Here is a 25362-nt window from a genome sequence, read left to right as displayed (position 1 = left end):
GAATTGGAATGTAACAGATCTTGTAAGTGAGCAGGAAGTCATATGCAAGTGGTATAAATATGGCAGAGGATAGTCTGCGCTGGACAAGTGGTCACAGGTGCAGCCAACAATTGACCAGACATTTAGCTACAGCTGGTAAAACAGGTGCTTCCAGGAATGTCTAGATAAAGCATCTGAGGTTTTCCCTGTCAAGACCTTTTACTAGTCTACTGCAGGGTTCTCCTTTTCATAGGATAGTAGTTTTCTGTACACACTGGTTGGGGATCAGTTCTGTGAGGGTTGTGTTGCTCCATCATGGACAGAATAGTATAGCCTGCTGCAGTAATCAGATTTGTGTCCATGACATACAGAACTGATTCTTCATAAGACATGAGTTTAGTAATAATGTAAGCTATGATGTTGGTGTTAACAGGCTTAAAAGGGTTGTACCATGAAATATATATTTCAAATTATAGTTTTCAAACCAGCACCTGGATCCGAATAATTTTGTAATTGCATAAATTAAAAATTTTGCATAGCCACGGAGTTATTCAATAAAATGTATCTGTATAGCGCCACCTTCTGGTTATTTTTTGTTTCTTTGACCTGCTCACTGAGAAGGCCGCACATGCTCAGTTTCATCTTTCAACTGTCTACTGAGCTGTGATAGGGAGAGCTGAGACACACCCCCTTAGCTGCAGCAGAAGACACGCTGCCCCTTCAGCTGTCATCTTGATGTAACTCTAGAGGAGCAATGAATGGGGAGATCTCTGGGTCCATGTGAGGTACAGGGCTGGTTTTAGTTAAGTTAGAAAGAGGTTGTCATGGAATATATTATGTCTGGTTTTCATTTTTTACATTAATCATGGGATAACACCTTTTTAAAGGGGTTTTACCAAAATCAGGAGGGGGGGTAGCTGATTGCTGGAGTCCCCACCGATCGCCGCGACAGCAGTCATGTGTCCACACTTTAGAATGTAGTGGTAGTCAAGCATGAACGCTGACACTTGGGTCTCATGCACATGGCAATATTTTTGCTGATTGGATGGGTACCCTTTCCGTGGCCCCACAAAAAAAAGACCTGTCCTGTTCTTGTCTGTTTTTTAGACAAGAATAGACATTTGTAATATATTGTGGGACCTGCGGAAAGGGGAAATGTGGGATTCACACAGCCTTTATCCGTGTTTTGCAGATTTGCATTTTGCGAACTGCAAAAACTGATACGGTTGTGTCTAGGGCTGCAGCTAACGATTATTTGAATAATCGATTAGTTGCCGATTAATTTCTACGATTAATCGATTAATCGGGAAAAACGACAAAATTACAAAACAGAGGTTTATATGATCTTACTTGAAAAATTATGTTCAAAGGCCATATTAAAACAAATTGTGGACGACACTTATGGGGGATCTGTGGACGACACTTATGGGGGATCTGTGGACGACACTTATGGGGGATCTGTGGACGACACTTATGGGGGATCTGTGGACGACACTTATGGGGGATCTGTGGACGACACTTATGGGGGATCTGTGGACGACACTTATGGGGGATCTGTGGACGACACTATTATGGGGGATCTGTGGACGACACTTATGGGGGATCTGTGGACGACACTTATGGGGGATCTGTGGACGACACTTATGGGGGATCTGTGGACGACATTTATGGGGGGATCTGTGGACGACATTTATGGGGGGATCTGTGGACGACATTTATGGGGGGATCTGTGGACGACACTTATGGGGGGATCTGTGGACGACACTTATGGGGGGATCTGTGGACGACACTTATGGGGGGGGATCTGTGGACGACACTTATGGGGGGGGATCTGTGGACGACACTTATGGGGGGATCTGTGGACGACACTTATGGGGGGGATCTGTGGACGACACTTATGGGGGGATCTGTGGACGACACTTATGGGGGATCTGTGGACGACACTTATGGGGGATCTGTGGACGACACTTATGGGGGATCTGTGGACGACACTTATGGGGGGATCTGTGGACGACACTTATGGGGGGATCTGTGGACGACACTTATGGGGGGATCTGTGGACGACACTTATGGGGGGATCTGTGGACGGCGTTTATGGGGGATCTGTGGACGACACTATTATGGGGGATCTGTGGACGGCGTTTATGGGGGATCTGTGGACGACACTATTATGGGGGATCTGTGGACGGCGTTTATGGGGGATCTGTGGACGGCGTTTATGGGGGATCTGTGGACGGCGTTTATGGGGGATCTGTGGACGGCGTTTATGGGGGATCTGTGGACGGCGTTTATGGGGGATCTGTGGACGACACTTATGGGGGATCTGTGGACGACACTATTATGGGGGATCTGTGGACGGCGTAGTTATGGAGAGGGGGATATGTGCACTGTTATGGGCATAACAGTGCACAGATCCCTTTCCTCATAACAGTGCACAGACCCCCCTTCCCATAGCAGTGCCATACACAGACCCCCCCTCCTCCCCATAGCAGTGCTATACACAGATCCTCCCCCCTCCCCATAGCAGTGCTATACACAGACCCCCCTTCCCCCTAACAGCCCCGGCGCTTGCATCTTTATTTTACCTTTTTACAATGACGCTCCCGCTCCTGTAACAGCCAGGCAGAGCGGACGGCGGCGTAACGTCACTCAATCACGTGACGCGCCTGCTCCGCCCACTTCATGAATGAAGGAGGCGGAGCAGGCGCGTCACGTGATTGAGTGACGTTACGCCGCCGTCCGCTCTGCCTGGCTGTTACAGGAGCGGGAGCGTCATTGTAAAAAGGTAAAATAAAGATGCAGCGCCCGCCCGCCCGCCCGCCCGAATAGCAACGAATCGGCGATTATTCGATAACTGGATTCGTCGACAACGAATCCAGTTATCGAATATAATCGATTACATCGATTAATCGTTGCAGCCCTAGTTGTGTCCACGATTCCTTATTCAAAGGCTATGTGTCTGACGATAGCTGGCCCATACACATGAGGTAATAATCTGCCTCAGTGCGGCCCATCAGTCATCTGTGGGATTGTCCATACTAACAATACCACCGGCAACAAGCCAGGCTAAACTAGCTCCCTGTTTCTTTTAGCACAATGGCAAATGATAGACAGGTTCGGCCTGCAACAGCTGGAATTTTCCAGTGTAGATGACTACATTTTCGGGTAATGCTGTCGGCAATCACGAACAACATTTTGAGCTAGTTTTACAAACAATAGTTGGCCTAAATGGCCAATTTTGGGCAATTTTGGCTGACTTTAGTCTTGTTTGGTCAGCTTAAGTTGTTCAGGTGGCATGTAAGGATAGCCACCTGAAGTTTGGAATGCAGGTTTGTGTCTGTTCTTTCTTGCTTATGGTATGACCACACAGTGCTGTGGTGGCGACGTACCTCAAAGTAGAACCAATGATAATGGCTACTTATTCTTTAAAAAGGAGCTCACACTGCTCTGAGAGAGCTAAAAGTATGGCTGTCAGAAAATAGCTGTACTGGTTCCCCCGAGGCTGATCGAAAGCATTAGTGAAATGCCATATCACGGTCCACTGCTCATTTATTTCTGGAAAATACCTGTGGTGTCACTTATTGGGGGTTTCCACTGCATGTCTACCTCGGGGGCTTGGCAAATGTGATGCAGCACCTGGGAAAACCATCCTATTAATTTCTGCAAAATACCCATGGCATCAAAATCCTGATTCGACCCCTAAATACCTTGAGGGGCTTAATTTCCAAAATGGGGTCACTTCTTGGTTGTTTCCAGTTATTTCACCCCAAATCATTTACAGTCACCACATTGGGCCTCAAATGTTGGGAGTGCTCTTTTACTCCTGAACACTCTTCTTGTATGTCCAGGCAAAAGATTAGGGCCAAATGTAGGGTGGTTATAAAACCAGGAATTGCGCTATAATAAGAGGACTGACTTTTCACCCTGACACATTCTGGGCACAACATTTTGGGCACTGAAATTACATATCTGTGTAAAAATTTCAATTTTTACACAATCTACCATCTGCCGTGCATTCATTTTTGAAAGACACCTGTGGGGGCAAAATGCTCACTACACACCCTGGAAAATTCTGTGACAGTTGTGTTTTGTAAAATGGGGTCGCTACTTGAGCTGAAGCAATATTTTATTGGAAGAGCTGAAAGGTTTCATTTTTACAGCTAAGCGTTTCTAAATTCTTTGACATGCATGTGAGATCTTAGCACTCAGTTTCCTCCTCCAATAAATTTCTTGAGGGGAGCAATTTTCAAAATGTGGTTTCCACTGTAGGGGTACTTTGGGATCTCTTCAAATTTGACATGGCCCCCAAAAACCATTGCTGCAAAATCTACCTTCTAAAAACTGTATGGTGCTCCTTCCCTTCTGTGTCCATACACCAGTTTACAGCCACATATGGGGTGTTTCTGTGAATTGCAGAATAGGTTATAAATATTAAGGTTTGTTTTGCTATTAACCCTCGCTGTGCTAGAGGAAAAAATTGGTTAAAATGGTAATTCTGCAAAAGTAAAAAAAAAATTTAAAGTTAACCTCCATTTTGCTTTAATTTCTATTGATCACCTAAGGTGTTAACGTTTCTAAAATCAGTTTTGAATAATTTGAAGGGTGTGGTTTCTAAAATCTGGTTTCTATTGGGTTAAGCCCCTCAAAGTCTCTTCAGAACTGAATTGGTCATTAAAGCGGGTCTTCCAGGATTTTAATATTGAGGACCTGTCCTCAGGATACCTCATCAATATCTGATTGGAGGGGGGCTGACATCAAGCACCCCTGCAATCAGCTGGTTGAAGACGAGGCTGCACTCCCCGCAAGCACAGCCTTGCCTTCATTGTATATCTGCTTGCCATCTGCATCACAGCAGCAAGCAGGTGTAATTACAAGCCGTCCCATTCACTTCAATGGGCCGGCTGCCTTCTATACACTTGCAATTGAACAATGAAGGGAAGGCTGTGCTTGCATGGAGTGCAGCCTTCTCTTCAAGCAGCTGATCGGTGGGGGTACTGGGCGTCAGACCCCCGCCAATCTGATATTAAGTGTTCAATATTAAAATCTCGGAAAACCCCTTTAAAGTCCGTTTTAGAAATTTGCTTAGAGGACTTTTCACCACCTCGGACATGCTTGTTTTAATTTCTTCATGCATTCCCCATGTAATAACAATTCTAGAACATCTATTCTTATGGCTCTATGTTGTGCCGTTCTGTTATTATTTCTACTAGAAGTTATGAATGAATTGCTGGCAGTCTGCAGTAAGGGTACAGAGGGGCGGTAACCAGTTGGGGGGGGGGGGGTGTACCTACAGTCTGAAAATGGTAACACTAATTGGATAGAGTGAGTCTGTGCAGGTACACCCCCCCCCCCCAAACTGGTTACCTCCCCTCTGTACCATTACTGAAGGCTAATAGTAATTAATTCATAACTTCTAGTGCAAATAATAAAAGAGTGGCACAACACAGAGCCATAAGATTAGATGTTCCAGAATTGGTATTACATGGGGAATGCATGAATCTATTAAAGCAGGCATGTCTGGAGCAGTGACAGGTCCTCTTGAAATTTGAAAATACTGCTAAAATGCTAAAACTTTTTGAACATCCTAAAAAAAAAAAAAGCAAATGACATTTACTAAATAATGCCAACATAAAATTAATTTGTGAGGCATCACTGTCTCTATTAAAAGCAGGGAATTTCTGATTCATATTTTAAAAAATGCCTATTTTTCAAAATTCTCAAAATGGCTTGAATAAGTTAAAGCATTACAAAGTTATTGTTACATTTAGTGACACATGTCAGATTTGCCAATTTAGGCTTGGTCAGGAAGGTGAAAAGTGGCTCATTCTGGGAATGGTTAAATGGGTTTTCCATGATGCTTGGATAAGGTCATCAATATCGGGTCGCCAGGGGTGCAACTCCCAACACCGCTGCTGATCGGCTTCTTGGGCCAGTGATATCACATGGCCCTAGATGCAGCTCAGTCCCATTCAAATGAATGGGACTGAGCTGCATTACTAAGCACAACCACTATCCATTAGTCCTGCATATTGGACCCCACTGATCTGATATTGATGACCTATCCTGAGGATCAATATCAGAATCTCAGAAAACCTTTGAACTTAAAAGGGTTCTGCACTTTGTTTAAACTTATGATCTATGCTCTGGATAGATCATCAGCATCTGATCGGCGGGGGTCCGACACCATTGACCCCAGGCGATCAGCTATTTGAGAAGGCAGCGGCGCTCCAGCAGCACTGCGGCTTTCTCTGTTTACCGCTGGCCCAGTGATGTCATGACTTGTATCAACTAACCTGGGCGGGGCTAAGCTCTGTTCACTTGAATGGAGCTTAGACCTCCACAGGCCAGTGGTATTAGTATTGATGTCACTGGGCCAGTGGTAAATGGTGAGAAGGCCGTGGCGCTGCTGGAGCGCAGCTGCCTTCTCGAACAGCTGATCAGCGGGTGTCGGACCCCCGCCGATCAGAAGCTGATAATCTATCCAGAGGATAGATCATAAGTTAAAACAAAGTGCAGAACCCCTTTTAAGATGACACTGTTTAGCTGGTCTGTTAGTGGTGGTATTGCAGGTACAGAGCGGCCATTACCTATACAGGCAGATTAAACAGCATGGTCCTAATTTTAGTTTTTCATTTATTTTTATTTTTTTCCTTTGCATTATACACTGCATGTTTCTATAGTTACAACCACCCTGCAGTCCATCAGCTATAGCAAAAAGTGCTGGCTCCTGTGGTGGCTGGTAACGTGGGAGCTCACACAGACTGGTGCTTTTGCCTATAGTGTGCAAGCACGGCCACTAATGCTGGATTGCAGGATGGTCGTAACCATGGAAACTAGCAGTGTATGTTAGAAAAATGAATCCAGCCAGTAAAGGAGACGATATGGATATTTAATAAGTGTCTTGTATTAAAGGGTTTCTGTCACCAGAATTAACCCTCTTTATTAAAATGGCTGACATTAGTGATGTGCTAATGTCAGCAGAATCTAGCGCTATTGATGCCCCCCTTAGGCTACCGTACTTTCACACTAGCGTTTTTCTTTTCCGGCGCTGAGTTCCGTCCTAGGGGCTCAAATCCAGAAAAGAACTGATCAGTTTTATCCCTGTGCATTTCGAATGGAGAGTAATCCGTTCAGGATGCATCACGATGTCTTCAGTTCAGTCTTTTTGACTGATCAGGCTTTTCAGAAAACCGTAGCATGTTGTATTTTTACCTCCAGCCAAAAATCCAGAACACTTTTACTGAATGCCGGATCCGGCCTTTTCTCGCCCAGTTTCCTTGGGGGACACAGAAGACATTGGACACAGAAGACCTTGGGTATAGCTCATCTCCCTAGGAGGCGTGACACTAAGAAAAAACTGTTAAGCCCCTCCTCCACAGCTATACCCTCAGCCTGGAGAGAGAGGCTGCCAGTTTTAGCTTAGTGTCCAAGGAGGCAAGACACTCCCTGCTACTGCAGGGCTGTTTTCTCCTTGTTTAAATTTTGATTTTTACTTTTTTCTTTTCTTTTTGTTCCAGATCATCAGGGACAACAGAGACGCACTAGACCTCTCTGTTTCTCCCGGGGTTGAGCTGCGCCAGTGCCGGTCATCCGCACTGCTGCCTCCCCCACAGAAGACAAGGTGGATCAGGGCAGCCCAGCTCCCCTACATCCCGCCAGCGCAAGGGTCGCCCGCACGCCAAGTCCCTCTTCCAGCGTCCTGCCACTACGGTGCCAGTAGCTGAAGGGGCGACCCTGCTGGAATGGACCGAGGGTGAAGACGACTATGGTGAGAGAGTGGCTTCTCCAGCCCTACGTCCCCCACCCCCCACCCTGGTCTCCTGCGTGCCTGACCCCCCATACTGGGCCTCTGGACCCTTCGGTCACTGCTGGACCTAGGCTGGCCCCTGGGGTGCTGCGGGGCGACATTCTACTCCTGCTCCCTCTCCTCCCTTCTGGCCCTCATGGGACGTTTTAGCAGCAGAATGCTGAGAATAGGCATTCACTTATCAGCGTCCCTCCTGGGAACGCTGTGCTCGCATCCTCACGGGCACCCAGTCTCAGGGTCCCCCCATCCCCTCACCGATGCGCTGCTCTGGACCGGGGGCTTTTTCCTGACTGCAGTGCTGCTTGGGTTTTTTACTTCCCGGCCTGCTCGGCCGCACCTCCGGCGCTTCTTCCCGGCCTGCTGGGCCGCACTCCGGCACTCCTTCCCGGCCCCCGACTGTTCTGGCCTGCGGGGTAGACTCCCGCGGCCGGCATCTGGCTGAGCACGATGCTCCAACGATTCCGGCCGGCCGTCGGCGACTTCCGGTCGGCTGGGCGCCGCAAATTTTGGCCCAGGCTTCGGGCCTACTGGGCCGCATTCCGGCGCTCCACCCGGGCCCCTGACTTCCGGTCCGCGGGGTGGGCTTCCGCGGCCGGTTTGTCCGGGCAGTCCGCTCCGGTTTCCTGTGCGGCCCCGGTCAGCCGGGTGCCGCAGAAAATTTAGGCCCCGGCTTCACGGCCTGCTAGGCCGCAATCTTCCGGCCTCTGTTGAGGGGGCGGGAACTTCTCCGGGCGCGAATCCTTCCCGCCTGGAGGTTCCCCGCCCCCAGGGGATCACGGCGCCGCCTCCTCCTCCCTTCCAGGTTGGTTGGCTGTTAACCCTTCGCGTACCGGCGGCTCCCGATGGGCCTATATGGCTGGCGCCCCTCCCCCCTCTACTTCTATGCTGGGCACCTGTATGGTGGCACTTCTTTCTGCCTCAGTGAGGCTATTTTTTATTTAGAAATGCATAAAATGGTTAACTAATGGATATCTTGTGCGCTGCGCAGGACGCTGCAGCCTTATCTCTGTAGCGCCGCCTGTATGCGTGCTCCTTCCATGAGCGGCATTGTGTCGCACTCCCCGGCTGGTGCATGTTTCCCTTCTAAGTGGTTCTTGCCCTCTCCGGGATACAGCGCTGGCCAAGTGCATGCGCTCTCTTTTTTTTCTGTAGGCAGAGTTCGTCACCCTCCAGCTATGGTGCCTGCCATGTGCAGACAACCCCTTCCTAGGCGGGATACTGCACTCTCTCGGGTTGCAGGCTTGCCTGGTGCATGACCCCCCGCTTAGGTGGAATACTGCACTCTCACCGAATACGGTGTTGGCCATGTGCACGAGAACTCTGCACTCATTGGATTCGCTGCAGGCCATGTGCACAACCCCCTTCCATAGGCGGAATGCTGCACTCATTGGATTCGTTGCCGGTCTTGTGCATGTCCTCCTTCCATAGGTGGAATCTGCACTCTCACCAGATACGGTGTTAGTCTGGTGCACGACCCCCTTCCATAGGGGGAACGCTGCACTTTCACTGGATTCACTGCCGGCCATGTGCGTGATTCCTTTCCATAGGCGAAACGCTGCACTCACTGGATTTGATACCGGCCATGTGCATGACCCCCTTCCGTAGGCGGAATGCTGCACTCACTGGATTCGCTGCCGGTCTTGTGCATGACCCCCTTCCATAGGCGGAATGCTGCACTCACTGGATTCGCTGCCGGTCTTGTGCATGACCCCCTTCCATAGGCGGAATGCTGCACTCACTGGATTCGCTGCCGGTCTTGTGCATGACCCCCTTCCATAGGCGGAATGCTGCACTCACTGGATTGCTGCCGGTCTTGTGCATGACCCCCTTCCAGGGGGGGAATGCTGCACTCACTGGATTCGCTGCCGGTCTTGTGCATGACCCCCTTCCTTAGGTGGAATACTGCACTTCATTGGTTATGGTGCTGGGCAGCCGGCCATGTGCATAACCCCCTTCCATAGGCGGTATGCTGCATTCTCATTGGATTCGCTGCCGGCCTTGGGCATGCCTTCGTCCCTCAAGCGCCATGCATACGCCCTCACTGACTGGGGTCGTTCTCTCGCTGGTAAGTTGCTGGCCGCGTGCATGACCCCCTTCCATGGTGGGATGCTTGCAACTCACTAAATCCACTGCCGGCCATATACATGTTCCCCCTTCCGTGGGCGGTGTACGGCACTCTTACTGGATTCGCTGCCGGCCATGGGCATGTCTCCTTTCCTCAGGCAACATACACACACTCTCACTGACTGTATTTGTTCTCTCGCCAGTGTGCTGCTGGCCAGGTGCCTGACCCCCATCCATGGCGGGGTGCTCGCATTCTCCCTGGTTGCAATACTGGCCATGGGCATGGCTCCCCCTTCTGGGCAGCATACTGCACTCTCACCAGATACGTTGCTGGCCTCTAAGATGGGTGGAATGCTTGCACTCCCATTGGATACGGTGCTGGCCTTGTGCGTGACCACCCCTCATTCCATGGGTGGACTTTTTGTGCGCTCACAGGACTCACAACTGTCCTTGTATATGCTGTGCTGGACTTGTACTTGTCCCCATTCATTGGCGGAGTAGTTGTACTCTCACAAAATTCGGTGTTTGGTGGATTATTGCACACTCACTTAATGCTAGGATTACCCTGTGCATGTCCACTTTTCACTAGGTGGACGTCCTGCTGGATGCGGTGTGGCCATGTGCATGGCCCTCTTCTGGGCGGAATATGGTATGTCTTACTTCTCTGAAGTAGGTGCTGGTCTTGGGCATCACCCCCTTGTGGGGCCGGCTTTGCACGCTTGCTGCCCGCAATGTTTGCCAAGTACATTGCCCTCTCTTCTGGGCGGACTGCTTGCGTTCCGTCGCATGCCATACTAGTCCTTTGTGTATGTCCCCCCTTCCGGTTGCACTTTGCACTTCCGTGGATTCTGTGGGACTCTGTGGCTGGCCCTCCTTGCTGTTTGACTATTTCGCAGTGGGCGGACGCTCTTGGGCACTCTGTGCGTTGTTGAGCCGTGTATGCCTTCTCCTTCCGTAGGTGGGTTGGCTTTCTCACTGCTTATGGGGCTGCTTGTACGTATGCCTCCATTCTTCCTGCGACTTGACGTTTTTCTCTTGGGATACGGTGATTGCCGCCGGCCTGGCATTCTTCTCTGAAGAGATCTTTCTGTTCACCTGGCCTGGACGGGCTCTATTGCTCTCTACTGCAGCGAGCTGGGTGGTATCCATTCTCTGTTCAGAGGGTATATTTGGTGTTTCCGTTGTGACGGTATCCACCATATTCGTTGGCCCTTCCGCCTGGGGAGTGTTTGTGGTTCCTAGATGTGTACCCATTAGTTAACCTGTGGCATTGCTTCCCAGCACAAGCGGTCACATGGTCGAGAGTGCTGTCTCCAGCGTCCCTCGCAGTCTACGTTGGCTCTGGCGGGATTACGGTTCCCTCGCCTGTTGCCTTTCCTCCTCTTGGATGCGTTTTGGTTTGAGTCCTTCCTGTTGGCACCCTCCGTGCTTCAGTTTGTTTTGCTACCAGGTTCTATCCGCTCTTTTCGAGCAGGTCGCCCAACTTCTCTTGGTTGCTCGATTACCCAGGTCTCAGGGACCTCCACTTTCGATTCGTTAGGGTATTCGCCTTCTGCGAATTGGTGAGCCGGACATCTCGGAGTAGCGGAGTTCTGCTTTTGAGCGGTCCTGTGGCTTCCCTGTTGCCCGCTCCTCCTTGCGGTTGGAGGCTGTCATCCGTCTTCTCGGCTATTTTTCTCTCGACGGCTCTGTTTTGGCTTCTCCGGGGTCAGTTTTACTCCGATGTGGCTTCTGCCCCGGCCAGGCTTCAGGGGCTGTTCCTTCACTGCCCTCCCCCCTGGGGAGACCATGGTTGTTCATATGGATGGTCCCGGTGTTCCTTATGACCTCGTACTGTCTCCATGGTTCACACTGGCTGTACTAGCTGTGTGCCTATTACCGGGTTTGCCGCATTCTGTCCTCCCGCTGGGTGCAGATTACTTTTACCATTCTGGGCGATGGTCCTACTGGACTTTACCTTCTCGGTAACCTGGCGGGCCTACTTTCTTCTGTCAAGATTACCCTTCAGGCCCCCACACCGGGACTGTAGAACACCACCTTCTTGTGGTGGCTACAACGACAAGGACTTTAGCCTGACTTGTCCTGGAGTCTGGATACTGGCCGGGTCCCTTTCGGTTCCTTCCGTTTGTCCATCTGCTCCCCCACTCCGCACGGATTCGGGACGGCGTTGCTCGGGGGCCGACGGGACCAGTTTTCCCGACCTTTTTGCCCGTGTCACTGATTTGCGCTTACTCGCATTGGGTTTCCTCCCGTCTGCCCAGACGAGTCCAGCGAGCACACTAGTGTTAGCTCCCGGCCGTGCTTCGTCCAGGTTCTGTTGTCTGACTTAGGGTCTTCCCTGGGGTTCTTTAGGAAGCTGGTCATTCACCCAATTCTGCCTTTCTCTTCCCATGATTCGGTCTTCTCCAGTCTGGCCTGGACCTGCGACTGGGACTCTGTTACTTGAAGTGTCTGCGGTTTTTTGTTTGGACGTCTCCGACTCTTGTCGACGCTCGGTCTCTTGTTTCCAGGAGGTCCGCGCCAAGGTTAACGGCTCCTGGGTGCTTTCCTCCGCTTTAACCAAATGGCTATTGCTGTGGTTACTGCTCAAGGGCAGGGTTCTGTTTTTTTGGTGTCACCGTTCATTTCACCAGAGCGGTTGGTGCCTCCGGGGCCGGAGGCCTTGGGCTTCAGCCATGTCATTGTGCAGGGTGGCCACGGTCTTCCTTGCACTCTTTACCAGGTTCTCCTGAGTGCGTACTCTGGCTTCGGCGGCTGCTGCCTTGGGCCGCCTGGTTTTTGCAGGCGGCATTTCCTTGCTGCCTTCGGGTGCTTCGCCTTGGTGCTGTGGTCCCTCCCCTCTTGGACTGCTTTTGAACGTCCCAAGGTCTTCTGTGTCCCCCAAGGAAACTGGGCGAGAAAACGAGATTTTTGTATTACTTACCAGTAAAATCTTTCTCGCTCTTTCCTTGGGGGACACAGCACCCACCCATTCTTTGGTTTTCTCTGCACGGTTTCCGAGTTTTACCCGTTGGGTAGTTGGCTTGTTGGTTCCACTTTTGGACTTTGCCTTTTTTCACTACTTGGACACGCAACTGGCAGCCTCTCTCTCCAGGCTGAGGGTATAGCTGTGGAGGAGGGGCTTAACAGTTTTTTCTTAGTGTCACGCCTCCTAGGGAGATGAGCTATACCCAAGGTCTTCTGTGTCCAAGGTCTTCTGTGTCCCCCAAGGAAAGAGCGAGAAAGAGATTTTACTGGTAAGTAATACAAAAATCTCGTTTTTCCCATTGACTTGCATTAACGCCGGATTCGGCTTTTGCATGTTAAACCCTAAAAATATTTTTTAATAAGTCCTAAATGGCGGATCTGTTTTTTTCCAATGCATTTTTTCATTGTGATCAAAAACGGTTTTCATAATTTTTTCCGGATCCGGCGGGTAGTTCCGGTGACTGAATTGAACTCTGGATACAAACAACGCTAGTGTGAAAGCAGCCTTACTAGGTTGTTGCTGCTGTGGCTCCTCGAAGCTCTTTTCCCATTTCATTCCACGCCCTGCCATCTTTGATTGACAGGAGACCGTTCGTAGTCTTCTGCTGGCCCTGTGTGCTAGGTAAACGGCACGGCGCAGACGCAAGATTTACCCAGCACACAGAGGGAGAACAGAGCTTCTAAGACCAACTCCGTCCCCCACTCCTAGAGGCTTATTTGTATATTACAAAAGTAAGAATTGTGCCGTAAGGGGGACATCCATGAACATGACACTAGCAGAGTTGGATTCTGCTGACGGCACATCACTGTCAGCCATTTTGAGGGTTAATTCTGGTGACAGAAACCCTTTAACTTTCCTTACATAATAAGCTATTTGCTGAAGTGACACAATCCCTTCAATGGTGACAGGACCGCACTGTGTAGTTGTACCCTAAGGTTAGTTTTATACAAGTGTGTTCATTCCTGGAAAAAAGCTTTGTGTGTGAGCCGTATTTTCCGGCCTGAAGCCCCATGTGACGGAGACTCCACAACATTATAACTTACAATGCTGTGTGTTCGTGCCAGATCTCTGCTGTACTGAATTTCACTCGTGTAAAGCCTTCAGCGCAGTTCATTACAGTGGAGGTCGTGCAGGGACACACAGCATTATAATGCTGTGAGTCCCTGTCACAAGAGTAGCATCCAGGCTAGGAAATAATGCTCACACTCGTCTTAAACTAGACGTAAGGTGAATTTAGATGGGCCGATGAGCAGGAGATTGTCGGGAAGGAAGCGATCCTTCCTGATAGTTGGTGCGCATTAATTGGAGGTGAAGCGTTGCATTTACATGCAGTGATCTCCTCCACAGTATGAGGATGAGGGATCACTATTGCTATAGCTCGTCCTCATACAGCTGCATTGTTAATGTAGATCGCTGTTTAGACTGAATATACAAGTCTAGATCCATTGATGTACAAGGCTGGTTCTAGCTTTGTAAGGGCTCCTTCAGACGGCCGTATGAATGAGTTTGCTTCCGTGGTTCTGCTCCGCGGAAAAGGTAGAACAAGTACTATTCTTGTTCACAATCGTGGCACATTATTGTTCATATATGGTTGCGGCAATGTGCGGTCCAAAAATTGCAGAAAACACACGGCAGGTATCCGTGGCAGTTTGAATAGGCCCTTAAAAAAAGATGGTTATGTACTATGTCTGATTTTAATCTTGGGATAACCAATTTTGTACAGATTCAGTGAGTAAGGAAGTTGTTTTTTTTTTTTTTTTTTTTGTTCTATGTATTTTAAATTAAAAATATTTCTGCTTTCAGGGATTCATCAAAGATGTCCATGAAGATTCGCTCACAGTTGTTTTTGAAAACAAGTAACTATGCCCTATTCTAATTCACATTTGGCCGTCTCTTGTCTGCTTGCTTTATTGTAATGTGCCATTGCTTTCTAATCTCTAGCTGGCAGCCGGAACGTCAGGTTCCATTCCATGAAGTTCGGATGCCACCCTTACCTGACATCAAGAAGGAAATAACCGAAGGGGATGAGGTTGAAGTAAGTAAATAACACTAAGTAGATGAAGTTCAGATCTCGCTGATTTGTCTTTTCCTGTAACTTTTCATGTTACAAGTGCAGTTTACAATAGATTACTTGCTAAAAATATACATGTAAGACTTCGTTCTGCCGTGGCGATTTTGTTCCAAAGTGCGGTAAAATGCATGTGAATGGAAAGTCCATCAGCGAGTCTTGAAAACCCCCTTTAAAGGTATTGTCTCACTTCAGCATATAGCATTTATTATGTAGAAAAATGTGATTACAAGACACTAATGTACTGTGACCATATTGCTGAATTCACTTTTTGATCACATTATACACAGCTTGTTTCCATGGTTACAACAACCATGTAATCCAGCTGGTGGTCATGCTTACACACTATAGGAAAAAGCCTCGGGCTCTGCAGTCCCAGCCACCAGAGACCAGTGCTTTTTCCTATAGTGTGCAAGCACTGCCACCACTGCTGGATTACATGGTGGTCGTAACCAAAGAAACGAGCAGTGTATAATGTGGTGAAAAATGAATCCAGTCAGCAAAGGAAGCAATATGGATAATAATACATTAGTATGTACCTTGTATTAACTTTCTCTACATGATAAATGCTATTTGCTGAAGGGAGACAACCCCTTGAACTCTTTCAGGACACAGCAAATTTTGGCTCTGATTTTATTTTTTGCAGGTTGAGTTATTTTTTTTTTTTTTTATAGCACTATGTACTGTCACTGCAAAACATCCACGATTCATTTTGTTATGAAATGCTTTCTCTGTACAGTAATGTTCTGTGGGGATCAGTACAATTACAATACCAAATTGTTATATTTGTTTTACTACCCTACGGGATAAAAAATTTCTATGGAAAATTGTAATACTTCATATATTTTCTGATGTAGCGATAGGAGGTCTCAGCTTATAATATATGAAGTATTACAATCTGTTCAGTGCACTCCAATGACATGGTTACATCTTGGTATGCATACGACCACATTTTGCAAATCCACAGTGGATTTTTCAGACTGGTACACAGATAGTAGCCACCTATTTGCTAGCTGATTCCCTGTTAATATAGATGAAATACCAACTGAATGTCAGCTGATTTTGTCACAATTTAGGCCCCTTTCAGACGAGTGAGATCCATACTGCAAACTCGCAGCACGAGTATGAGACGGCTCCCGTCCTGTCCTCCCAGCACTGATTTGATTTATGATGCTATGTAACCCTTAGGCCTCTTTCACACAGGTGTCGCTGCTTTTGTCCAGATGCGTTGCGGCAAACCTGCGCGAGCAGGCACGCAATTTCAGTCAGTTTTGTCTGCGATTGCTTTCCATTCAGTTTTTTTCCACGCGAGTACAATGCGTTTTGCACACTGTGGTACCCGGACTGGGTTAGGTGTTCTGTTGATTTTATTATTTTCCCTTCTAAAATGGTTAGAAGGGAAAATAATGGCATTCTTAATACAGAATGCTTACTAAAATGTCTATTGAGGGTTTATAAAAAAAAAAACAAAAAAAAACAACTCGCTCTTCATCCACTTGATCGCGCAGCCGGTATCGTAGTCTTTCTTCCTGCAGGACCTGCGCTGACATCATTGCGCTCACCACCTGGTGAGCACTATGATGTCAGCGCAGGTCCTGCAGGAAGAAGAAAGAAGACTATACTGGTTGCGTGATCAAGTGGATGAGGTGAGTTATTTTTTATTTTTTCTTCTCAATGGACATTTTAGTTAGCATTCTGTATTAAGAATGCTACTATTTTCCCTTTATAACCATTTTAGAAGGGAAAATAATTCAGTGTATTGACTTTTAATGGGGTCCAGGGTTTCTCATCCTTATTTACTAACATCTCCTAACAACCATGCTCACTTTTAGGGCTGCAACGATTAATCGATGTAATCGATTATATTCGATAACTGGATTCGTTGTCGACGAATCCAGTTATCGAATAATCGCCGATTCGTTGGTATTCGGGCGGGCGGTCGCTGCATCTTTATTTTACCTTTTGACAATGACGCTCCCGCTCCTGTAACAGCCAGGCAGAGCGGACGGCGGCGTAACGTCACTCACTCACGTGACACGCCTTCTCCGCCTCCTTCATTCATGAAGTGGGCGGAGCAGGCGCGTCACGTGATTGAGTGACGTTACGCCGCCGTCCGCTCTGCCTGGCTGTTACAGGAGCGGGAGCATCATTGTCAAAAGGTAAAATAAAGATGCAAGCGCCGGGGCTGTTAGGGGGAAGGGGGGTCTGTGTATAGCACTGCTATGGGGAGGGGGGGAGGATCTGTGTATGGCACTGCTATGGGAAGGGGGGTCTGTGCACTGTTATGAGGAAAGGGATCTGTGCACTGTTATGCCCATAACAGTGCACATATCCCCCCTCTCCATAACTACGCCGTCCACAGATCCCCCATAAGTGTCGTCCACAGATCCCCCATAAGTGTCGCCCACAGATCCCCCATAAGTGTCGCCCACAGATCCCCCATAAGTGTCGTCCACAGATCCCCCATAAGTGTCGTCCACAGATCCCCCATAAGTGTCGTCCACAGATCCCCCATAAGTGTCGTCCACAGATCCCCCATAAGTGTCGTCCACAGATCCCCCATAAGTGTCGTCCACAGATCCCCCATAAGTGTCGCCCACAGATCCCCCATAAGTGTCGCCCACAGATCCCCCATAAGTGTCGCCCACAGATCCCCCATAAGTGTCGCCCACAGATCCCCCATAAGTGTCGCCCACAGATCCCCCATAAGTGTCGCCCACAGATCCCCCATAAGTGTCGCCCACAGATCCCCCATAAGTGTCGCCCACAGATCCCCCATAAGTGTCGCCCACAGATCCCCCATAAGTGTCGCCCACAGATCCCCCATAAGTGTCGCCCACAGATCCCCCATAAGTGTCGCCCACAGATCCCCCATAAGTGTCGCCCACAGATCCCCCATAAGTGTCGCCCACAGATCCCCCATAAGTGTCGCCCACAGATCCCCCATAAGTGTCGCCCACAGATCCCCCATAAGTGTCGCCCACAGATCCCCCATAAGTGTCGCCCACAGATCCCCCATAAGTGTCGCCCACAGATCCCCCATAAGTGTCGCCCACAGATCCCCCATAAGTGGTCGCCCACAGATCCCCCATAAGTGTCGCCCACAGATCCCCCATAAGTGTCGCCCACAGATCCCCATAAGTGTCGCCCACAGATCCCCCATAAGTGTCGCCCACAGATCCCCCATAAGTGTCGCCCACAGATCCCCCATAAGTGTCGCCCACAGATCCCCCATAAGTGTCGCCCACAGATCCCCATAAGTGTCGCCCACAGATCCCCCATAAGTGTCGCCCACAGATCCCCCATAAGTGTCGCCCACAGATCCCCCATAATGTCGCCCACAGATCCCCCATAAGTGTCCGCCCACAGATCCCCCATAAGTGTCGCCCACAGATCCCCCATAAGTGTCGCCCACAGATCCCCCATAAGTGTCGCCCAAGATCCCCCATAAGTGTCGCCCACAGATCCCCCATAAGTGTCGCCCACGAGATCCCCCATAAGTGTCGCCCCCACAGATCCCCCATAAGTGTCGCCCACAGATCCCCCATAAGTGTCGCCCACAGATCCCCCATAAGTGTCGCCCACAGATCCCCCATAAGTGTCGCCCACAGATCCCCCATAAGTGTCGCCCACAGATCCCCCATAAGTGTCGCCCACAGATCCCCCATAAGTGTCGCCCACAGATCCCCCATAAGTGTCGCCCACAGATCCCCCATAAGTGTCGCCCACAGATCCCCATAAGTGTCGCCCACAGATCCCCCCCATAAGTGTCGCCCACAGATCCCCCATAAGTGTCGCCCACAGATCCCCCATAAGTGTCGCCCACAGATCCCCCATAAGTGTCGCCCACAGATCCCCCATAAGTGTCGCCCACAGATCCCCCATAAGTGTCGCCCACAGATCCCCCATAAGTGTCGCCCACCAGATCCCCCATAAGTGTCGCCCACAGATCCCCCATAAGTGTCGCCCACAGATCCCCCATAAGTGTCGCCCACAGATCCCCCATAAGTGTCGCCCACAGATCCCCCATAAGTGTCGCCCACAGATCCCCCATAAGTGTCGCCCACAGATCCCCCATAAGTGTCGCCCACAGATCCCCCATAAGTGTCGCCCACAGATCCCCCATAAGTGTCGCCCACAGATCCCCCATAAGTGTCGCCCACAGATCCCCCATAAGTGTCGCCCACAGATCCCCCATAAGTGTCGCCCACAGATCCCCCATAAGTGTCGCCCACAGATCCCCCATAAGTGTCGCCCACAGATCCCCATAAGTGTCGCCCACAGATCCCCCATAAGTGTCGCCCACAGATCCCCCATAAGTGTCGCCCACAGATCCCCCATAAGTGTCGCCCACAGATCCCCCATAAGTGTCGCCCACAGATCCCCCATAAGTGTCGCCCACAGATCCCCCATAAGTGTCGCCCACAGATCCCCCATAAGTGTCGCCCACAGATCCCCCATAAGTGTCGCCCACAGATCCCCCATAAGTGTCGCCCACAGATCCCCCATAAGTGTCGCCCACAGATCCCCCATAAGTGTCGCCCACAGATCCCCCATAAGTGTCGCCCACAGATCCCCCATAAGTGTCGCCCACAGATCCCCCATAAGTGTCGCCCACAGATCCCCCATAAGTGTCGCCCACAGATCCCCCATAAGTGTCGCCCACAGATCCCCCATAAGTGTCGCCCACAGATCCCCCATAAGTGTCGCCCACAGATCCCCCATAAGTGTCGCCCACAGATCCCCCATAAGTGTCGCCCACAGATCCCCCATAAGTGTCGCCCACAGATCCCCATAAGTGTCGCCCACAGATCCCCCATAAGTGTCGCCCACAGATCCCCCATAAGTGTCGCCCACAGATCCCCCATAAGTGTCGCCCACAGATCCCCCATAAGTGTCGCCCACAGATCCCCCATAGTGTCGCCCACAGATCCCCCATAAGTGTCGCCCACAGATCCCCCATAAGTGTCGCCCACAGATCCCCCATAAGTGTCGCCCACAGATCCCCCAAAGTCCCACAGATCCCCCATAAGTGTCGCCCACAGATCCCCCATAAGTGTCGCCCACAGATCCCCCATAAGTGTCGCCCACAGATCCCCCATAAGTGTCGCCCACAGATCCCCCATAAGTGTCGCCCACAGATCCCCCATAAGTGTCGCCCACAGATCCCCCATAAGTGTCGCCCACAGATCCCCCATAAGTGTCGCCCACAGATCCCCCATAAGTGTCGCCCACAGATCCCCCATAAGTGTCGCCCACAGATCCCCCATAAGTGTCGCCCACAGATCCCCCATAAGTGTCGCCCACAGATCCCCCATAAGTGTCGCCCACAGATCCCCCATAAGTGTCGCCCACAGATCCCCCATAAGTGTCGCCCACAGATCCCCCATAAGTGTCGCCCACAGATCCCCCATAAGTGTCGCCCACAGATCCCCCATAAGTGTCGCCCACAGATCCCCCATAAGTGTCGCCCACAGATCCCCCATAAGTGTCGCCCACAGATCCCCCATAAGTGTCGCCCACAGATCCCCCATAAGTGTCGCCCACAGATCCCCCATAAGTGTCGCCACAGATCCCCCATAAGTGTCGCCCACAGATCCCCCATAAGTGTCGCCCACAGATCCCCCATAAGTGTCGCCCACAGATCCCCCATAAGTGTCGCCCACAGATCCCCCATAAGTGTCGCCCACAGATCCCCCATAAGTGTCGCCCACAGATCCCCCATAAGTGTCGCCCACAGATCCCCCATAAGTGTCGCCCACAGATCCCCCATAAGTGTCGCCCACAGATCCCCCATAAGTGTCGCCCACAGATCCCCCATAAGTGTCGCCCACAGATCCCCCATAAGTGTCGCCCACAGATCCCCCATAAGTGTCGCCCACAGCAGTCCCCCATAAGTGTCGCCCACAGATCCCCCATAAGTGTCGCCCACAGATCCCCCATAAGTGTCGCCCACAGATCCCCCATAAGTGTCGCCCACAGATCCCCCATAAGTGTCGCCCACAGATCCCCCATAAGTGTCGCCCACAGATCCCCCATAAGTGTCGCCCACAGATCCCCCATAAGTGTCGCCCACAGATCCCCATAATGTCGCCCACAGATCCCCCATAAGTGTCGCCCACAGATCCCCCATAAGTGTCGCCCACAGATCCCCCATAAGTGTCGCCCACAGATCCCCCATAAGTGTCGCCCACAGATCCCCCATAAGTGTCGCCCACAGATCCCCCATAAGTGTCGCCCACAGATCCCCCATAAGTGTCGCCCACAGATCCCCCATAAGTGTCGCCCACAGATCCCCCATAAGTGTCGCCCACAGATCCCCCATAAGTGTCGCCCACAGATCCCCCATAAGTGTCGCCCACAGATCCCCCATAAGTGTCGCCCACAGATCCCCCATAAGTGTCGCCCACAGATCCCCCATAAGTGTCGCCCACAGATCCCCCATAAGTGTCGCCCACAGATCCCCCATAAGTGTCGCCCACAGATCCCCCATAAGTGTCGCCCACAGATCCCCCATAAGTGTCGCCCACAGATCCCCCATAAGTGTCGCCCACAGATCCCCCATAAGTGTCGCCCCACAGATCCCCCATAAGTGTCGCCCACAGATCCCCCATAAGTGTCGCCCACAGATCCCCCATAAGTGTCGCCCACAGATCCCCCATAAGTGTCGCCCACAGATCCCCCATAAGTGTCGCCCACAGATCCCCCATAAGTGTCGCCCACAGATCCCCCATAAGTGTCGCCCACAGATCCCCCATAAGTGTCGCCCACAGATCCCCCATAAGTGTCGCCCACAGATCCCCCATAAGTGTCGCCCACAGATCCCCCATAAGTGTCGCCCACAGATCCCCCATAAGTGTCGCCCACAGATCCCCCATAAGTGTCGCCCACAGATCCCCCATAAGTGTCGCCCACAGATCCCCCATAAGTGTCGCCCACAGATCCCCCATAAGTGTCGCCCACAGATCCCCCATAAGTGTCGCCCACAGATCCCCCATAAGTGTCGCCCACAGATCCCCCATAAGTGTCGCCCACAGATCCCCCATAAGTGTCGCCCACAGATCCCCCATAAGTGTCGCCCACAGATCCCCCATAAGTGTCGCCCACAGATCCCCCATAAGTGTCGCCCACAGATCCCCCATAAGTGTCGCCCACAGATCCCCCATAAGTGTCGCCCACAGATCCCCCATAAGTGTCGCCCACAGATCCCCCATAAGTGTCGCCCACAGATCCCCCATAAGTGTCGCCCACAGATCCCCCATAAGTGTCGCCCACAGATCCCCCATAAGTGTCGCCCACAGATCCCCCATAAGTGTCGCCCACAGATCCCCCATAAGTGTCGCCCACAGATCCCCATAAGTGTCGCCCACAGATCCCCCATAAGTGTCGCCCACAGATCCCCCATAAGTGTCGCCCACAGATCCCCCATAAGTGTCGCCCACAGATCCCCCATAAGTGTCGCCCACAGATCCCCCATAAGTGTCGCCCACAGATCCCCCATAAGTGTCGCCCACAGATCCCCCATAAGTGTCGCCCACAGATCCCCCATAAGTGTCGCCCACAGATCCCCCATAAGTGTCGCCCACAGATCCCCCATAAGTGTCGCCCACAGATCCCCCATAAGTGTCGCCCACAGATCCCCCATAAGTGTCGCCCACAGATCCCCCATAAGTGTCGCCCACAGATCCCCCATAAGTGTCGCCCACAGATCCCCCATAAGTGTCGCCCACAGATCCCCCATAAGTGTCGCCCACAGATCCCCCATAAGTGTCGCCCACAGATCCCCCATAAGTGTCGCCCACAGATCCCCCATAAGTGTCGCCCACAGATCCCCCATAAGTGTCGCCCACAGATCCCCCATAAGTGTCGCCCACAGATCCCCCATAAGTGTCGCCCACAGATCCCCCATAAGTGTCGCCCACAGATCCCCCATAAGTGTCGCCCACAGATCCCCCATAAGTGTCGCCCACAGATCCCCCATAAGTGTCGCCCACAGATCCCCCATAAGTGTCGCCCACAGATCCCCCATAAGTGTCGCCCACAGATCCCCCATAAGTGTCGCCCACAGATCCCCCATAAGTGTCGCCCACAGATCCCCCATAAGTGTCGCCCACAGATCCCCCATAAGTGTCGCCCACAGATCCCCCATAAGTGTCGCCCACAGATCCCCCATAAGTGTCGCCCACAGATCCCCCATAAGTGTCGCCCACAGATCCCCCATAAGTGTCGCCCACAGATCCCCCATAAGTGTCGCCCACAGATCCCCCATAAGTGTCGCCCACAGATCCCCCATAAGTGTCGCCCACAGATCCCCCATAAGTGTCGCCCACAGATCCCCCATAAGTGTCGCCCACAGATCCCCCATAAGTGTCGCCCACAGATCCCCCATAAGTGTCGCCCACAGATCCCCCATAAGTGTCGCCCACAGATCCCCCATAAGTGTCGCCCACAGATCCCCCATAAGTGTCGCCCACAGATCCCCCATAAGTGTCGCCCACAGATCCCCCATAAGTGTCGCCCACAGATCCCCCATAAGTGTCGCCCACAGATCCCCCATAAGTGTCGCCCACAGATCCCCCATAAGTGTCGCCCACAGATCCCCCATAAGTGTCGCCCACAGATCCCCCATAAGTGTCGCCCACAGATCCCCCATAAGTGTCGCCCACAGATCCCCATAAGTGTCGCCCACAGATCCCCCATAAGTGTCGCCCACAGATCCCCCATAAGTGTCGCCCACAGATCCCCCATAAGTGTCGCCCACAGATCCCCCATAAGTGTCGCCCACAGATCCCCCATAAGTGTCGCCCACAGATCCCCCATAAGTGTCGCCCACAGATCCCCCATAAGTGTCGCCCACAGATCCCCCATAAGTGTCGCCCACAGATCCCCCATAAGTGTCGCCCACAGATCCCCCATAAGTGTCGCCCACAGATCCCCCATAAGTGTCGCCCACAGATCCCCCATAAGTGTCGCCCACAGATCCCCCATAAGTGTCGCCCACAGATCCCCCATAAGTGTCGCCCACAGATCCCCCATAAGTGTCGCCCACAGATCCCCCATAAGTGTCGCCCACAGATCCCCCATAAGTGTCGCCCACAGATCCCCCATAAGTGTCGCCCACAGATCCCCCATAAGTGTCGCCCACAGATCCCCCATAAGTGTCGCCCACAGATCCCCCATAAGTGTCGCCCACAGATCCCCCATAAGTGTCGCCCACAGATCCCCCATAAGTGTCGCCCACAGATCCCCCATAAGTGTCGCCCACAGATCCCCCATAAGTGTCGCCCACAGATCCCCCATAAGTGTCGCCCACAGATCCCCATAAGTGTCGCCCACAGATCCCCCATAAGTGTCGCCCACAGATCCCCCATAAGTGTCGCCCACAGATCCCCCATAAGTGTCGCCCACAGATCCCCCATAAGTGTCGCCCACAGATCCCCCCTAGGCCAATCCCCATAAGTGTCGCCCACAGATCCCCCATAAGTGTCGCCACAGATCCCCCATAAGTGTCGCCCACAGATCCCCCATAAGTGTCGCCCACAGATCCCCCATAAGTGTCGCCCACAGATCCCCCATAAGTGTCGCCCACAGATCCCCCATAAGTGTCGCCCACAGATCCCCCATAAGTGTCGCCCACAGATCCCCCATAAGTGTCGCCCACAGATCCCCCATAAGTGTCGCCCACAGATCCCCATAAGTGTCGCCCACAGATCCCCCATAAGTGTCGCCCACAGATCCCCCATAAGTGTCGCCCACAGATCCCCCATAAGTGTCGCCCACAGATCCCCCATAAGTGTCGCCCACAGATCCCCCATAAGTGTCGCCCACAGATCCCCCATAAGTGTCGCCCACAGATCCCCCATAAGTGTCGCCCACAATTTGTTTTAATATGGCCTTTGAACATAATTTTTTAAGTAAGATCATATAAACCTCTGTTTTGTAATTTTGTCGTTTTTCCCGATTAATCGATTAATCGTAGAAATTAATCGGCAACTAATCGATTATTCAAATAATCGTTAGCTGCAGCCCTACTCACTTTCTTTTATTACTTGCTTGCTGATGCTATGCGGTTTTCACGCAGCCCCATTCATTTCTATGGGGCCTGCGTTACGTGAAAAGCACAGAATATAGAACCTGCTGCTATTTTCACGCAACGCACAAACACTGTGTGAAAAACAATGCTTATGTACACAGCCCCATTTGAAATTGTGTCAAGATTCAGTGCGTTCACATTACGCATTGCACCCGCGTGGAATACTTTCCTGTGTGAAAGGGGCCTTACAGTTCTGGAATGTATGAGATAGCACTATGTCAGCCTTGGGCATAAAATCCGCTCCACCCTTGTATATGAGTTTTAATTTGCTGCTGGAAGCTCTTGACGCCAGAGAATAACCCAGTAGCCGTGTACACACATCGTTTCGGGTATTATTTTTTGGGTTGATTTTGATGCTGCCTATTTCGTAGGGAATTTTGGAT

The 25362-nt window shown here is 51.1% G+C and overlaps 1 protein-coding gene across 2 annotated transcripts in view; it reads left to right on the top strand.

Annotated features, from left to right (window-relative positions):
- The window catches only part of FXR1 (FMR1 autosomal homolog 1), a 65202-nt gene that overhangs the window by 14812 nt on the left and 25028 nt on the right, over window positions 1-25362 (top strand). For both annotated transcript variants that reach the window (XM_044292328.1, XM_044292327.1), the window contains exons 2-3: window positions 14622-14674; window positions 14760-14853. In XM_044292328.1, the coding sequence (XP_044148263.1) occupies window positions 14622-14674; window positions 14760-14853 (147 nt within the window). The remainder of the gene's footprint in view (window positions 1-14621; window positions 14675-14759; window positions 14854-25362) is intronic.

Source organism: Bufo gargarizans, chromosome 4 (genome assembly GCF_014858855.1).
Source record: "Bufo gargarizans isolate SCDJY-AF-19 chromosome 4, ASM1485885v1, whole genome shotgun sequence".
Taxonomy (NCBI): Eukaryota; Metazoa; Chordata; class Amphibia; order Anura; family Bufonidae; genus Bufo; species Bufo gargarizans.
The sequence above is the reverse complement of the archived record's forward strand: the minus strand, read 5'-3'. Positions and strand labels throughout refer to the sequence as shown.